The following is a 17,351-nucleotide window of genomic DNA, read 5'->3' as shown; positions in this document are numbered from 1 at the left end:
TGTGAGGAGAGGAGTGAAGAAACAGAAAATTTCACCTTCAACGATTTCAAACATTTCCATCAGATGAACTTGAATATTCCAGAACCCAAAATGATGAAGAAACCTCTAAATAGAATTCGTAATTTAGTAATTCCATTTTCAACAGACAAATCAGAAAGAAATGAATACTCCGATTACGTGTACAAACATTTTTCAAATATAATTCCTCAAAATAATCGAATTGCAGAAGTAAGTCTTGAAAAACTACCTGAACAAATTATTATTAACAGGGATAAGAGTTTAGGCAATGCCTATAAACTCACAGAAAAAAAAAGAAACAAACTAATCCAGAATAAATAATCTATGTGATATTTATGAAAGATGACGTCACAGAATCCACAACATATGAAACATTATTTGAAACCCTGTATGACTTGGAAGCCTTATTGAAATTCAACAATTGTTCTAAGTTTGTAATAACTGATATTCCCAAGATGATTTGATCAGAAAAGATACCTTCTATTCCACTTATTCCGTGATTTCAAATATAACATATTAGAAGAGGATAGAATGCCAATAACAGACAAAAATATGATCAAACAAATATTATTTGACTATCATGATTCCCTATTGCCAGGACATCAAGGATTCGAAAGAATGTATCATAAGCAGGAGTACTCCCAATTACAGGGTAAAATAAAAAACATATTTAACAAAATGAGAAAATTCGCAACCTGAAAAATAATATACATGTACAGAAAATTCCTCACAATGTACCAACCAAAGAATGAACAAAAAAAAAACAAGAAAAATAATGATAACACTTGACCATAACAATCAAGGAAACATATTCAAGCTCAGGTCATTTGCACTTTTACACGCACGATAAATTGGTGCACGAATCAACAAGTTAGTGCGAGGTGTCGGCAAACGAAAGACAGGAGCAGATCTAGAGGTCAACCTTGGAACGTTAACATTCACCCTGGACAGCAGATATGAAGAGTCGAGAGCACCGGTCAGCAACTTTCGAGCAAATTTTGCACACTGATTTTCGTGTCTTTCAGCCAATGATGATATTCTCATCTCTCTCATGACGGAGGAAAGGTCAGCTCCACGAGCAGGGTATACACCAGTTTGTCGGAAAGCAGCGTACTTGAAAAACCTCCTATGTACACGCTCAAGCAGATTTAAGTGACAATCATACGTAGGAAACCAAATGATGCTACCATACTCTAGCTTGCTTATAACCAGAGTTAAATAAAGTTTTCTAAATAACTCTATGTCATCAAATTCTTTAGAGCATCTAAAGACAAAACCCAGCGTTCTACAAGCAGAGGCGCACAGCTCATTAATATGAGGAATGAAGCTCAACGAACTGTCAAATAATACACCAAGATCGCGTATTTGATCTACACGTGCAAGAAAGTGGTCCCCAATGAAGTAATTGGCAACCAAGGGCTGGAGTCTCCTAGTGTAGGACATCTGGAAGCATTTCTGGAAATTCAATTTTAGCCCATTCCTCCTACACCAATCCCAGACAATCTGCAAACTGAACTGGAGCATCCTCAGATCATCCACACCACATATTCTCAGAAACAAGTTTAAATCATCAGCATACGCCAAAGCCATGCATCCGAGGGAGTTTAACAGATCATTTAAAAATATCACAAATAGTAGAGGGCCAAGATTCGATCCCTGAGGAATCCCAGCTTCCAGTTCATATTCAAAGGACCGAAAACCATTATAAAAAACATAGTTGTATTTTCCTTTCAAGTAGGATCCAATCAACCTCACGTAAGCAGGACAAAAACCGAACGAAGACAGTTTTCTGAGAAGCACATCAAAATCCACCGAATCAAACGCCCTTGAAAAATCAGTATAAATCACATCTACTTGACCACCATCATCTACAGTCTCTGTAATATACTGTGATAAGGTGGCCAGATTTGTGATAGCTCGCACAAAACACAGGTGTCACATGTCCTTCAGCAGATACCATTTTCGGTTCCAGATCTCAGATTGCGACGTCAGGATTTTTTCTACCCTCCTTTTAAAAGAACGAATATTTCGAAGAATTCCCCACTAACTAGGATGCTAACAACATGCAATGAAGCAATTCGTTGTTGTGATTTTGATTTGTTTAGCTTCTCTATTGGACGTCTGAAAAGACGGTTGAGGGAAGGCTTTTCCCACTGATGAGGTCGGTCGGTTTGACTCTTTTTCTTCGTGTTTTCTGTACTTTCTTTTGATCATTGTAGAGTATTTTGATGATTGTATATGTAAATGAGTATATGTATAAAAGTGTATATTTTTTTTTGTTTTGTTAATGTGTAATAGATGAATGATAGTATTTAATGGAGTGGATTCTCGTTGCACAGTGTAATGGTATTTGAATTTGTGAATACTGTTTTTGGGTTTGTACCTGTTTGTATTCATTTGTAGTTAAATAAATAAATAAATAAATAAATAAAACCATACTGACCCTCAGCCAGGTGGGACTGTACACCCTGACGCATACTTCTATACAATACCTCCTCGTATACCTTGGCGAAATTGGAGAGGATCGATATCGGCCTATAGTTTTTGATCTCGCATTTGTCATTCTTTTTGAAGACCGGGACTACTCGAGCTCTTTTCCATAAGCTTGGGAATGTCGATGTTTGTATACTCATCGAAATGAGGAGATGAACAGGACAAGCGAGAGCAGAGGCGCACTCCCTGACCAACAATGCAGGAATCTGATCATCGCCAGTACTTAGTTTATTAGGAACTTTTTTCATAATAGATTCAATTTCTTCCTCCGAAATTTTAGGTAAGACAAAGGGAGAAGAATGATCAAAATCCAATGAGTTTTCACTCGTGGAGACATGTATCCCTCCTAGACTTGAGAAATGAAATGCAAATGAATCAATTATAGCTTTAGGATCCTTATACGTGCTGTCATCATCCCGCATTACCCCGGGTATCCGAGTGGTCTTCCTTTTCCTGTTTATGTGTCTCCAAAAAGATGCTGGATCAGATCTGATATCATCCTGCACGCCCGCCAAATAATCATCATACTCCAAAGAAACTTCAGACTTGACCCTCGCTCTCAAACGCTTGAAGTCGTCATAGTATCTTCTGTCTCCCGTGGAACGCCATTTGGTATGGTAATAATTCTTCAGACGGATTAGTCTTCTAGTACCAGCACTGAACCAAACAGGATATCTTCCCGCCATTGAAGGCTCCGACCTAGTAGGAATGTGCTCACGAAAAAAACAAAAAAGCTTATCATAAAAAAATTCCAAGGCCAGATTGACATCATTGAACATCTCCAAAACACTCCAATCATAGCGACAGATAGAATTATTCAAAGCAGAAAAGTCTGCTCTTCTGAAATCGAAAGAAAACTGTCTCGACCCCCTTGGAAAATTCACCAGACGGACATGCAAGGATTGACTCAAATCAATACTCAATGCTGGATGATATGGATCCTCCGAAACAAAAGGCATCTCACAGTGAGAAACCATCACATCAAGATCTCCACCAACCATAACCAGATCCAATAGTCTTTCATCCCTATTCAACACAGCATTAAGCTGTTTCATACCCACAAGGTCACAGAAATTCTGTAGCAGTATAGACTTCTGACAAGAAGAGGAACCAGAAAACCCAGGAACGTTAAAATCACCAACAACAATAACTGTCTCACCCTGAAGATTAATCTCAAGAGCAGTCACCATCGTTTCCAGCTGAAAAAGTGAGACATCCGGAGGCACATACAAAACACAAATTAAAAATCTAATGGGCAAAATACACCGAACCAAAATGATATCGACCAATGGAATGAGATCCCTTATAAATTCAACATCCAAAATCTCATAAACCAAATCATCAGAGAATGCAGCAAGCACACCACCACCTCTAGATCTACCAATCACATCAAACTGTCTGTCTGAACGCATTACACTGTAACCAGGAGGGACCAGCTCTGCATCAAAAACTGACTCACTTAACCATGTTTCACTAATACAAATAATATCAAATGAATAATCACAAACAGATTTCATAAATTTAGTCAATTTAGTATTGAGTCTCCTCGCGTTCTGATAGTACACGGAAACACCCACCGTTGAAGCACAAGTATCATCTACTGAAGATGTAGTAACCCCATTGGGACATCTCAGTTTTCCGACACCAAACTTACTATGGTGGGAACCCCATTTATATGCTTTATTGTGAGCTGTGTCTCACCAGCAGCGAAACGACCTTCCAGCTCAGTCTTCACAGCCCTGAACACGGCCATCTGATGCGGCGTCCTATACGGGGAAATTGACAGGTTAGGAAACTTAGACTTGAGTTTCCTGAAATTGCGTAAGATCCGAGGAACCCACTCCGGTGACGATAAACGAACCTTTATGGGACGGGAACGCAATTCTCTGGTGTCATCAAATTTACCCAGCCTGATAGGTACCACTGTTTGCTCAGGTATATTACACTCCCTCAACAACTCGCTTACAAGAACTGTGTCCTCTCTCATTTGATCCTTTTTGGTACTGCCATTCTCAGCTCTGCCGTGTATTATAAAATTGCTGGAACGCTTATTTTTTTCAAGCAACTCGCTCATCATCCATATAAGAAATTATATCAGAAATTGTCAAACATGTCAATTATCAAAAACCGATTCTAGAAATAATTAAAGCCCAATGCAAATAACGACAACCTCATCAAAACAAATTCCAATGGACATAGTTGGTCCTCTACCAGTAACTCAAAGCGGCAACAGATTTATTCTCACTCTTCAAGATGATTTAACATTCATGCAGAAAACGTAGCAATTCACTTTTTAAAATTCTGTACCTACTAATTTTGGCTTCCCAGGAAAAATATTATTAGATCAAAGAGTTGAATTCACGTCCAAGACATTAAAACAATTGAATAGAATGCTAGGAATAAAACATAAATTAACCACCCCATATCAACCAGAAACAAACGGATCACTCGAGAGAACTCATTTAACGTTAAAAGATTATTTGAGATGTTACGTAAACAAGGATCAAGATAATTGGGATGAATTTCTTTCTGTGGTATAGTGAAAGTTGTATTTGGTTAGTTTCTTAATAGTTTTCCAGTATGTTTTCCCCTCTTGTTTTTTTATTTCTCTGCAGACTTCCAGATATTTATGAGAACGGTAGTGGTTGATGAGTTTGTGAATATCTTTATTTAGTGCATTGTATTTAGCCTTCATGGATGGATCTTCATTTATTGTTAGTTCCCTATACATTATACATATACAAAGTTTTTTAACTTTGATTAGCCTCAATAATAGGATGGAATTTTCTGGCTGTAATATTTGACTTGAATCTTTGGAGAATGCTTCTTGATTATTTCCGAGAGGTTTTTAATAAACGATGTGATGTAATTCGTGGTGATTGTTAGCTCAGATTTCGGCATTAACTTTGTCGATATGACACTTAGAGTAGTCATACCTGGTTTCAGGTATGACTACTCTGACTATATATACCCAATTAGGGGGTTAGATTCAAGGTCTAGGTCGAATTCGATTGACAGGTGATTAGAGCCTAAGTCTGGTGTAAGTTGTACATTCTTTATATTCTGAAGATGTTCTTGGTACACAGGAATCTGTCTGGAGTGGTGCTCTTGTTATTTTCCATTAAAAACGTGAAGGAAAAGGCGAAGTGCATATCTCTACAAAGTCGGAGTTACTTGTAAAGTTTTTAGCTGTTTTTTTCTCCGATTGTTTACATTTAGTTCCCCAATAATCATGGATTATTCGTATTGAGATGCTTTCACCAGTAAGTTTTCCTCGATGTACTGGCTAGAATGATGTAGTATGTATGCCAGAAATATATGTTTCCTCTCGGCCTTGAATGGTATTATGAAGTGTAGTACTTCATTCCAGGGATTGTTGAGGTGTGGAGGGTTAGATTTCCCAATTGATAAGAATTTTTCTGCCTGTACTAAGCAACCTCCCCTAGTTTTTTCGTCCAATATATTACCATGTTCGATTATTGTGTCCCAGTTTTTATACTTTACATTGTGCTTTAGTTTAGTCTTGGTTTCCACCATCATCATATATTGGATGGAGTTATTTTCTATGCAGTGCCTGATATGTTCTTTTTTGTTGCTGTAACTGTTTATATTAGCATATAAAAATTTAAACATCATTATATTGCGTCATTCTATATTGGCGTATCTCCTTAAGGAGGATTGATCGAGAGCTTTCTTAGCTGTGGCACGTGAAGTTTTTCTTCATACAGGTATGTCCGTCGTACGTCGTTCTACAAATTCATTATTGTGTGCTGTTTTCTCTCCATAACCAGCTATTGCCGTGAAATTCGTTGACTTAGAAGAATTAGTTGGAAGCATCCTGCGTTGATTTTGATAGGACCGAGGTTCTGGCTGTCTGATTGCATATTCGAGCTTGGAAAGATTTGGTGGATTCACGTTAGATTTTAATAGTTCCCCCGAAGAACTGGGTATGTATAAAACCATCTTTTGTGATACATTATGTTGTCATTGATTCTTCCTTATATGGTGAGGATTAAGTTCTTACGTTCTTTCGTATCGACAGGGTCCTAGTGTAGGGAGACGTATCCTAGTAGACATCCTATTGTAAAGAGACGTATCCTAGTAGACATCCTAGTGTAGGGAGACGTATCCTAGTAGACATCCTAATGTAGGGAGACGTATCCTAGTATAGGGAGGAAGTCCTTGAAATCCTCGTATAGGGGGGAAGTCCTATAAATCCTAGTATAGTCAGTCCAAGTCGAGTCTTCTAGAACTACTCGTGAAATCCAGTCCAAGTGGAGCCGTTAGCATCAGAAACCTTGTAGAATTTCATACCGAAGAGGCCATCTCCCCATTCAGGAGCGGAGAGAGAGAACTCTCAGGACACGCAAGTGTATTATAGAAGTTGCATATCGTATTATATTGTTGTTTTTCGTTAGCGATAACTGTCTATAGTGTAAAACCTTAACAGATTGCCATTATTATCGTATACTATTGCTTGTGGAATGAGTTATAGATTAATTTATTTAGAGCACGTCATTCTGGTGACGTTGGTATTCTGTGCAGTTAAATTGAACGTATGTTAGTGTTGTTCGTACATTTGGGAGTTCTGAAGAACCTCGCGCTGCGCCTGAGCTCAAGCGACGTGATGTTGGTTAATTATACAGGGTCTTTCACGAGGAACCTCACCCATATTTATACGGGAAACTACTGAACGTATTTTCATGAAATTCAGCACTTATAAGTATTTCACGATGCTGATGAAATCTAAAATATTTTCAAGGCATGAGCACCTCCGGTTTTTCCGGAAATGACGTCAACTTCCGTTTTTCAAATTAGAACACCATTTTTCTATTGCAGAAATAGATTCCTTAGAAAATTTCAAGTTATTTTGATGTAACATTTTTCAGTTTTGGTTGGAAAATTCTCCCTGAGCGGGAAAATTCGAAAAAAAAATCGAAAATAGAGCTCCGCTGAAACAAGAATAACTTCGAGGTTTTTGGATGGAAAATTTTCATTTTTGGGATTTTTCAAGATGTAAGATTGATGTAGCCACTTTAAAAATCGAAATCGCGATTCATGATACAGGGGGTGAAAAAATCGCTTTCAAAGTTAGGGATGACAAAATCGTGAAAAATCAATTTTTTCAAATTAGAACCCCATTTTTTATGGCAGATATTGAATCTACGTTAAAAAATAATGTGAGTGTATGCATCACACCCTTGCCCTAAAGTGGATATTTTCTGAGTTATTCACAAAAAACTGTTTTTCGTCTTGAATTTTCAGCTATTTCTTTTCCCTTCACGACAAAAAGATGAAATTTTCAGGAACTGTTACTTAAACCATGTTTTAGATTTTACTACCCTAATATGCAAGAGAAAAAAGTTACAGGTTGTTCCTAAATAGATGGCGAATTTTGATTCGAATTTATATCGGAAACCTCTTTATTTCAACTAATCGGCCATCGGTTTTCTCTCCAGTGATAAATAAATAATTCCTTATGAACCATATGCAAAAACTTACCATGTTTTACATTTTTTTTTATGATAGATATCATTAATTACATCTGCCAAATTCCTCTTTATTCAGTAGCATTTTGTGTTTACTATTAATTTGGTGATAATTCGTATTAAGTTATAAAATCGATCACTATGCCTAATTTTACCAATGAAGATTATTTAAATCTCATTCTACTTCATGGAGAATGTAATAAAGTTGTAGATAGAACGATTCGACTGTTCATTGAGAGGTTTCCTGACCGACCCAGATCAACGAGAGATACCATTAACCGAGCCATTAACAGAACCATGACAAACTTGAGAAATGTCGGATCTTTCGTTAAGAAAACTATACGCAGAGAAAAAAGTGTAGTAGAAGATGAGAACAACGAAATTACAGTTCTTGCATATTTTCGTGTGAATCCTCAAAATTCTCTCAAAGATGCCGAGATTGATCTAGGATTATCTCAATCGAGTGTTTGGAGAATATTAAAAAAACATAAAATGCACCCATATAAATTCAATAGGGTACAGCATTTGAAGGAAACTGATTTCGTCAGGAGAACAGAGTTTTGCGAAGCTATGATGATTCGATTTCAAGAGAATGAAAACTTTTTGGACTGTATAATTTGGACAGATGAATCTAAATTCACAAAGAATGGTTCTTTCGATAGGCATAACAGTCGTTATTGGGATGAAGAGAACAACCACTACTTCAGACAATGGAACTTTCAAGAGACCTGGAGTTTCAATGTTTTTTGCGCCATCAAAAATAATGCAATTCTCGATGTTCACATTTATGATGGGACTTTAACTGGTAAGATAGAACACTACACATGTTTGCGTTATTTAAAGAATGTTCTCCCTTAGGAGATAGATATTCTGACATATTGACTCAAATAATTGAGCCGCTAGTACAGAACCATAATGACTTATGGTATCAACAAGATGGCGCGCCTCCACACAATTCACTCAATGTGTCAAATATCCTCTACAGGCTATTTGAAGATCGATGGTTGGCGAACAATGGTCCACATCTTTGGCCACCACGTTCTCCCGATTTAACTCCTTTAGACTATTATGTTTGGGGTAGGATAAAAAATATTGTCTACTCAACTCCCCTGACTGATAAAGAGGACTGCATAGAACGAGTCAGAAATGCGTTCAGGTTTGTTTAGATTTTTAGATTCATAGTTTTGAAACTCAATTTGGTTTTTAAACACTTTTGCAGATCTCTTCCTCCCGATGAAATAAGAAGAGCAATGCACGAAGCATTCCTGAGACGTATAAATAAATGTCTAGAAATTAACGGTCAAAACTTTGAGCATCTTCTCTAGTTATAACTGCGAGAGTTTGCCTTGGTTCTCCTAATAGTAACTTGAAGTCGGTTTCAAGAAGGGGTGAAAAATCTACAGCATGGTTCAAATAACAGTTCCTGAAAATTTCATCTTTTTGGCGTGATGGGAAAAGAAATAGCTGAAAATTCAAGACGAAAAACAGTTTTTTGTGAATAACTCAGAAAATATCCATTTTAGGGCAAGGGTGTGATGCATACACTCACATTATTTTTTAACGTAGATTCAATATCTGTCATAAAAAAATGGGGTTCTAATTTGAAAAAATTGATTTTTCACGATTTTGTCATCCCTAACATTGAAAGCGATTTTTTCACCCCTGTATCATGAATCGCGATTTCGATTTTTAAAGTGGATACATCAATCTTACATCTTGAAAAATCCCAAAAATGAAAATTTTCCATCCAAAAACCTCGAAGTTATTCTTGTTTCAGCGGAGCTCTATTTTCGATTTTTTTTTTTTCGAATTTTCCCGCTCAGAGAGAATTTTCCAACCAAAACTGAAAAATGTTACATCAAAATAACTTGAAATTTTCTAAGGAATCTATTTCTGCAATAAAAAAATGGTGTTCTAATTTGAAAAACGGAAGTTGACGTCATTTCCGGCAAAACCGGAGGTGCTCATGCCTTGAAAATATTTTAAAATACTTATAAGTGCTGAATTTCATGAAAATACGTTCAGTAGTTTCCCGTATAAATATGGGTGAGGTTCCTCGTGAAAGACCCTGTCTAAAGGCCATCTTTTTGAAGTATTACAATTATTATTAGTCACCACACACCCCCCCTTGGTGTACAATACAACTATAGCCATACAAGTAGACCCGTGTATTTTCTTTGCTGCCTTCAGTACAACTCGTTTCTTGATTTGAGGTTGTTACTGTTCCTAAGGGTATTTACTGGGAAAAGAAATCTACCTGGCGCCCTACTCTTTTTTATCGGTTCCGAACATTGAACCCACCCCATCATCACTGAGTGAGCCGTGGATACCCTAGCTTGGCAGCCCGGGTATTTTGCGTTTTGGTGTGACGAAAGGTCACAAGATTTAGCGATTACTGCAGGGAAATTTTCCTATTTCTGAATCTGGATAAATGCTTCAAGATTTCTTTCACAAGGATCAACACGTTCCAATTTCACTACTTGATTGACCGGATTCAACTGCGGCAAGTGAGTAGTATTCGCGACTTGGGAGTGACTCTGGATGCAAAGTTGAATTTTATCGAACATATTGATAACGTGCTTTCATCGGCGAATAAAATGCTTGATTTTGTCGTTCGACAATGTAAATTATTTAGAAAGAATGAAACTATGCTGACACTGTATTATTCTTTTGTTTTTAGTCGACTGAATTTTTCATCATCGGTTTGGAACCCTCATTATGAGTGTCACATCAGGCGGTTGGAAAGCGTACAACATAAATTTCTGCGATGTTTGTCATATCGAAATAGTTTCCGAATTGTGGACCACGATTGCTCCGAAGCTTATTCGAGATTTAACATGCTCACCTTGCAGGACCGCAGGAAAATTAACGATATGTTTGTGTCTGATATATAAAATACTGAACGGTGTTTTTACGGTTCCTTCTATTCTCCAATCAGTGTATTGAAAGTTCCTGAGAGATCGAGGGAAATGTTTTTCCTTCCGTTTCGCAGATCGATAATGGGGATTTTCCACTATATTGTTTTTTCCAGAAGTTTTATCACTGAATACTGGGTTTAAGTTTTTTTGTACGTTTTTGCAACTTTTCCATGTGAATCTGTGAATACTGTATTGGCTTGAAATACCTGTTTGTATTCTTATTCTCAATAAATAAATAACGAAAGTTGAAACGGTACTTATTTTGTAAAGGTCTATAATTGATTTTGTTTCAGAGATTGGGAGTGAAAACCCTAAAAAGTTTATGAAGAAATGCAGAATCCTCCCAGAATAAATTTCAATCGATATCTATAAATCTTTTCTGGAGTTTTGATATAAGTTGCTGTCTATCTGTATTCTTAGGTTTATTAATCCTATTTATGAATGTTTCTATTATGTGGTTATGTATAGTGTAGGAAGAATGTATTCTACTGTTTATGGTTTTTGTTTTGTCTATTTCTGCACTTTTCTTGTTAATTGATCGTATTTTTACGTTAGGAATTCCTTGTATGGGTTTGGTGGGTCTTTTGGGGCATTTCGTTGACCATGCTACATGTTCTGTAGAGACGCATGCTCCACACTTTGGGGGAAGATAAGTTTTGCATTCGTGGTCTCTGTGTTCTCCATTACATTTGCTGCATTTTATGGGGGAAGAGCAATCCTCCGTTTTGTGAGGGAACTGCGAACACCTACTACAGTTTAGTTTCGAAGAAAACCATGAAAATTTCCGCGAACAATGGGGAAAGCGGATTGTCCATACCAAGGCCATCAGGCTGGACGAAAATCGAGTTATCAAAAGAGAAAAAATTCTGTTCAAGACACAATTTTGTAAGATTTAAGAGACCATCAGTGAAATCTTCACACAACTCAGAGTCTACTAACATTTTCTTAAAGATCTGTCATGTTTGAGCAAGGGGAACGCTAGTAAACAATTTGGTCGCGTCAAAAGAGGCCAAAAAGAACTGATCATCAGTAGAGAAATCTCTCATCCTTGAGGTCAATTAAAGACTGTTATTCAAGCTATATGGGAATTTGCAATTGAGATTCCTAGAAAGAAATCTGTTGAGGAAATCGAACAGTCTACATGCCAAACTGCCAACAAAGGAACCCACTGGTCTTATGGGTATGTTAGTTTTATGTATTTAAGGGAGCTCGTAAAGGCGAGGTTGGTGGAAATTCATATTCATGAACTGATTGTACTTGTCAGAAATAGAAATTAAAGAGCCGAAATGTTTGACCATATCTTTGAATTTGTTGTTGTATTTCTCAACTATGTTAAGATCTGACAGTACAAAATTATTCTCATCTGAAAACTGTTTAACCTTATTCATATAATCACCTCTTCTTATAATCACCAAACAATTTCCATCTGCTTTTGAAAAAAACAGATTATTCTCTTGACACCTTCAAAACCAGATTTAAGTTTTCTGAAGTGGAAATTTATCGTAGTTCTTGATTTCTTAAAATTATCAAGTAGGGATATAACGTGACTACGTACTATGGAAAGATTATCAAATTCGAGACGCATGGTTTCGAATGAAATAATGAGATCTTCCAATATTTTGTTTTTGTTAAAGACTGGTAAAGTGAATTTTAAACCAAGCTTCAACAGCTCAAATTCATCATTGTTGAGAGTTGCCCCCGAGAGGTTTAGTACTCTAGTATGAAATCCAAAGTTTGAACGGTCAATTTCAGCTCTAGGAGAGTTATCAGAATGAACTTTAATGAGATTATCTGGAAGGATTATCAAATCTGAGTCGCTTCATGATGGTCTTCCAATATTTTGTTTTTGTATATATCAAGTTTGATACATACAGGAAACCTACCCAGACCAGTCATACCATACACAACTTGTCCTGCCATCCTTTAGAGCATAAGTTGGGACTCCTTTAGACGATGATCTCGTGGACAGGGAAAGACATACCCTGAAGTTCATAGCCAAGGAGAATGGTTTTGATACCCAGGTAGTGGACAATTTGAGCCTCAAATATCAACGAAAAGTGGATAATGCTGATTTGCTTGGAAGTAGTCAACAGACACCCTCTCCTCCAGTTGACCGGGGCCAGATAAACTTTGTGAGCATTTCTTGTTATGGAAAGATTTCTTTGAAACTCTCAAAGATCCTCTAGAGTTTCTCTAACGTTGAGGTCTCTTTCAAACCGAAAAATCTCATCTTCCAACATTTGGTAGACAATAAGGATCGAATTCCAACTCCAAAAAAGTCTGGGGTTTATAGACTTGGATGTGGAACAGCAGATTGTAACTCGGTGTATAGAGGTAGAAGCGGTAGATCTTTAGAAACCAGGATGAAGGAGCACCTCACCAGCCAGAGGGTTCCGAGTAACAACAAATCCGTTTTTTGCACACATCTGAAAACGGAGGAGCACGAATTTGATATGTCTAATAACGCTAAGTTCTTGAATCAGTGCAATTATGGTTTCAGACAGGAGGTTGTCGAAGAGTTGGAAATATATAAGCATTTGAAGGATAGATACCCTCAACTTAAATATGATATAAATATCATGCAAGATACATATAAACTCATTCAAAATAAATAAATGATATGAAAAAACTGAAAGTAGAAAAAATATTGTGAATAATATAAAATGAATAAAAAAAATAATACACCAGCTCGTTTTCAGCCGAACATCGCAGAAATTTTTCTGCATTTTCCCCCTCTATTTGTATTATTATTCCTCCTCTACGACAAACAATACACATTTCTAACCTAAATTTTAGACCGAATTCTTGACGTCTTTGGTCTCTCTGACATGGAATTTTATAAATTTTTGTTTGTGGTCGTTATTTAGGAAGGACCAAGCATGTTATTTGAAAGAACCTTATTAATAAGTATTTCCAAACTAAACACTGCTGCTTGAAACTGAAATAGATGTAGTAACAACAAAAACAACTATTCGTTACAAAAAAATTATATATATTCAGGCAGCCCTCTAAGTTTTTGCTCACTATGTTACATTTTCCAGCATTTAATGGACTTGAAAATGATATTTATATATCGAAACATGTCGTCCTAGTTAATAAATGGTTCGATAAATTGAGTGTGTTCAGGCTTCTACTTCTCGTTCAGTTACCACATTGCACTCACGGGTTTTCAAGAATTTAGTATGACCAGTTTTAAATTCTGTTGAAAAAAACCTCAAATACACCCTGTATGTAGACACAAGAATCTAGTTACTCGCACAATCACCCACAAAGCATAACCAAGGCGATAAATACAAGTGCATAATTTCAATGGTTTTTGAAGAAAATAATAACATACCCTGAATTAACAAGAAAGCTCATTTCCTTTTCTCTCTTCAGCAAATTCTCTCTTATAGTATCACATTGTAGAACACTATCTAATGCAAGTGTCTCATCCCCTATGACTTCCTGTTCAACATGCAATATTGAGAAATGAGACGGTATTTGCAGTTGGCCTCCAGCTATCATTCTTAGGAGTGTACTCTTTCCCAACCCATTTCTGCCAACAAGACCATAACGTCTACCATAAGCTAATGTGATATCTGCACCCTGTAATAATACCCTGAAAAAGCAGTAATCTTCAGAATATAATTTAGGAATAATCCAGTAACTTCAACACTCAGATTCATTTTTACAAATCATCACATCACAATTTATTTATTTACTCTCTTTATGAAATTGAAATGAAAACTTTTTTACTAAACCGACTCCTTTCACACCAGGGATTTTTACCGTCGGGTTTTTACCGGAAAAAACCGGATGAAGAATTATTCATCGGAGTTTATCCGTACGGTGGGCACATCGAGCTCTCGAATCTTGCGACGATAAGCGCCGCCGAAAGTGCCATCCGGTTGTTTTCCGGTGCGAAAGTGAACCTGAACACATGTGAAAGCTCCCACTATATCAATGTAACTCAGGTAAGTCGGGTAAAAACCCGATGGTGTGAAAAGACTCTTAGGCCTAAATCACACATAGCACTTCCCAACTACAAAACAGCGGTCGAACTGTCTTAGTAGCAAATTAGTGGGGAAACAGAACGAATAGCTCACAAGCAACACAACTTGCAGTCATTTCGAACAGTAGGTTTGTTCGTAGAACGGTTCACAACGCTTGTGAACTGTACAGGATGTCCTGAATTCGATGTTCAGTGATTGAATCTCGGAAACTAGAAGAGCTGGAGCAAAGCCGATGAAACGTTTCCGAGCTCTTTTGCAGAAAAACAAAGAATGACTTTCTTGTCTTCAAAGTTACAGATCAGCAGTGGAATTCTGTAACGTGTAGAATTCCATATATACCTCCAAATCTACACGACTGGCATTCGGTGTACAGTCATTCTCGCATTTGGGGCCCTACTCTCATGGGTCTACTGGATAAGTCTCGCATGAGACACTACAAAATCGACCAGCTTCCAATACCAAAAATGTAAGTGCAAAATTTTTTTATTGTGGCATGAATGCCTACTGGTTCTGAACGGGTGAAATTCCGTTCACTAATACATATTGAACCATGTTAGCTTCATTCAATCTAAAAAGAAGAGAAATTTTTTTAATATCGATAGGAATCACAGACTTGGGTCCGTGATGTTAGCGAAAAGTTGAAAGCACTAATTCTGTATCGTCTAATATTCAGTACCTCATTTGTGCCATTTAGTGGCGTATTAATCTTTGACAGCACCATTGTAGTTTTTGAGGTACACGAAATTATCTGTTTTGATACCGCGTAGCCATCTATGGAGAGGTATGCGAATCATTCTCTCTGTAATAGATTCGTCGTCATTGCGGAATTTTATTATCACCTAAGCGGCTCACACATATACGACTTGGGTCGCCAATCTTGATATCGAAGAATAATAGTACTATTGATTTAAGTGGACACAAAACTATTTTCTGAATTATTCAGGTAATGTTTATATGAAGTGAGGTTCTTTTTCACAAATTCCTAGTAAATATAGTGAGGACAGTCGTTAATCCGGACACTGCTATGATTCGGGCAGGTAATTTTTACCTCTGAACTGAATTATTTTTTGTGTGATTTGATTGATAAACCATATTTTCGATACTTTTCAAAATGTTTTATTTGATAAATTTGGCGCTCACTTACCCACTGCCCCAACTTCCCTAAATGACATAACCAATTTTCCACAATAAAGCTTCAATTTTCGATAAATAACCGCACGAACTTATTTATACTCCTAATATCAAACATATAATGGAGATATAGTAGTAAAATTTAATCCTATATATAAATATATAGGGTTATATGAAAAGAAAAATGTCTCAAAACGTATGTAACAAAGTATGATAGTAGTAAGTTATACGAAAAATCAGCCAACAGAAACAAAAAAATTGATACATATATCTTTTTTTAGTTTTTGTATTAGGCCACATTTTTTGGCGATTGCCTTGTGAAAAACCCTTGCCATAGCATTGTGACGGCGTGTGTAGTCCGTTGGTGCCCACACGGGACAGGATGAGGTGATGTGCTGCACAGACTCGGTCGCATATAGGCATTTTCGGCATTTGTCTGTTGGTATATTTCTCCCTGTTATATTTTTTATGTAAGATCTTGTTGGGATCACTTGATCTTGTATTGCGACCATTCTACCTTCCGTTTCGGGGAACAAATATCCGGCACTATAAATTTTTCTGTTAGAATTTTCGCACTTCCATATTGAAAAGGTAATACGGTTCTTCTGATACTTTTTTCAAGCATATAATACACTCCATATTATTTTTTCATCTCGATGACCTGAAAAGTATTATTATTATGACTTTAGCCTTGCGGCTTTCAAACTGCTCTCCAGGGGAAAATTCACTTATCCCAGATATCTCAGATATCAAAAGGATTAAGCTCTGTTGGAGCCCTTTCTGGGTTTTCGGTGGTGGTCGGATCCAGATCGCTCCTGGGCTCCCTGCCGACGGTTGGATTCCGGCTCCACCCGCACTTGCTGTCGGAACAGACGGTGTTCCTCTGCATTCCTGTACTTGCGAACAGTTATAATAATAATAATAATAATAATAATAATAATAGATTCAGTTATTTGCAATCAAGCGTTCTCCAAGCGAAGGAATCTTTACGCTGCGTACATAGACTACAAAAAAGCATTCGATTCTATACCTCACGAATGGCTCTTGACGATCTTGAAGATTTACAAGGTGGATCCCAATATTGTTAAGTTCCTGAAAAACGCCATGTCAACCTGGCGTACTAGTCTTCAAATGAAAGCAGCAGATTGCTCCATTACAACAGGACCTATTCCAATAAGACGCGGAATTTTCCAAGGAGACTCGCTGAGCCCTCTGTGGTTCTGCATGGCCCTGAATCCCTTGTCTCATAGATTGAATTCTACGGACTACGGATTTTCCATCAAAAGCGGCAGTAGAACTATGATGAA

General features: G+C 37.1%; 1 protein-coding gene across 3 annotated transcripts in view; it reads right to left on the bottom strand.

Annotated features, from left to right (window-relative positions):
• LOC123314401 (ATP-binding cassette sub-family F member 3) overlaps positions 1-17,351 on the bottom strand; it is a 154,975-nt gene that overhangs the window by 83,062 nt on the left and 54,562 nt on the right. For all 3 annotated transcript variants that reach the window (XM_044899684.1, XM_044899685.1, XM_044899686.1), the window contains exon 6: positions 14,256-14,519. In XM_044899684.1, coding sequence (XP_044755619.1) covers positions 14,256-14,519 — 264 coding nt within the window. The remainder of the gene's footprint in view (positions 1-14,255; positions 14,520-17,351) is intronic.

This window comes from Coccinella septempunctata, chromosome 5 (genome assembly GCF_907165205.1).
Source record: "Coccinella septempunctata chromosome 5, icCocSept1.1, whole genome shotgun sequence".
NCBI lineage: Eukaryota > Metazoa > Arthropoda > Insecta > Coleoptera > Coccinellidae > Coccinella > Coccinella septempunctata.
This window is presented reverse-complemented; position numbering and strand designations above follow the sequence as displayed.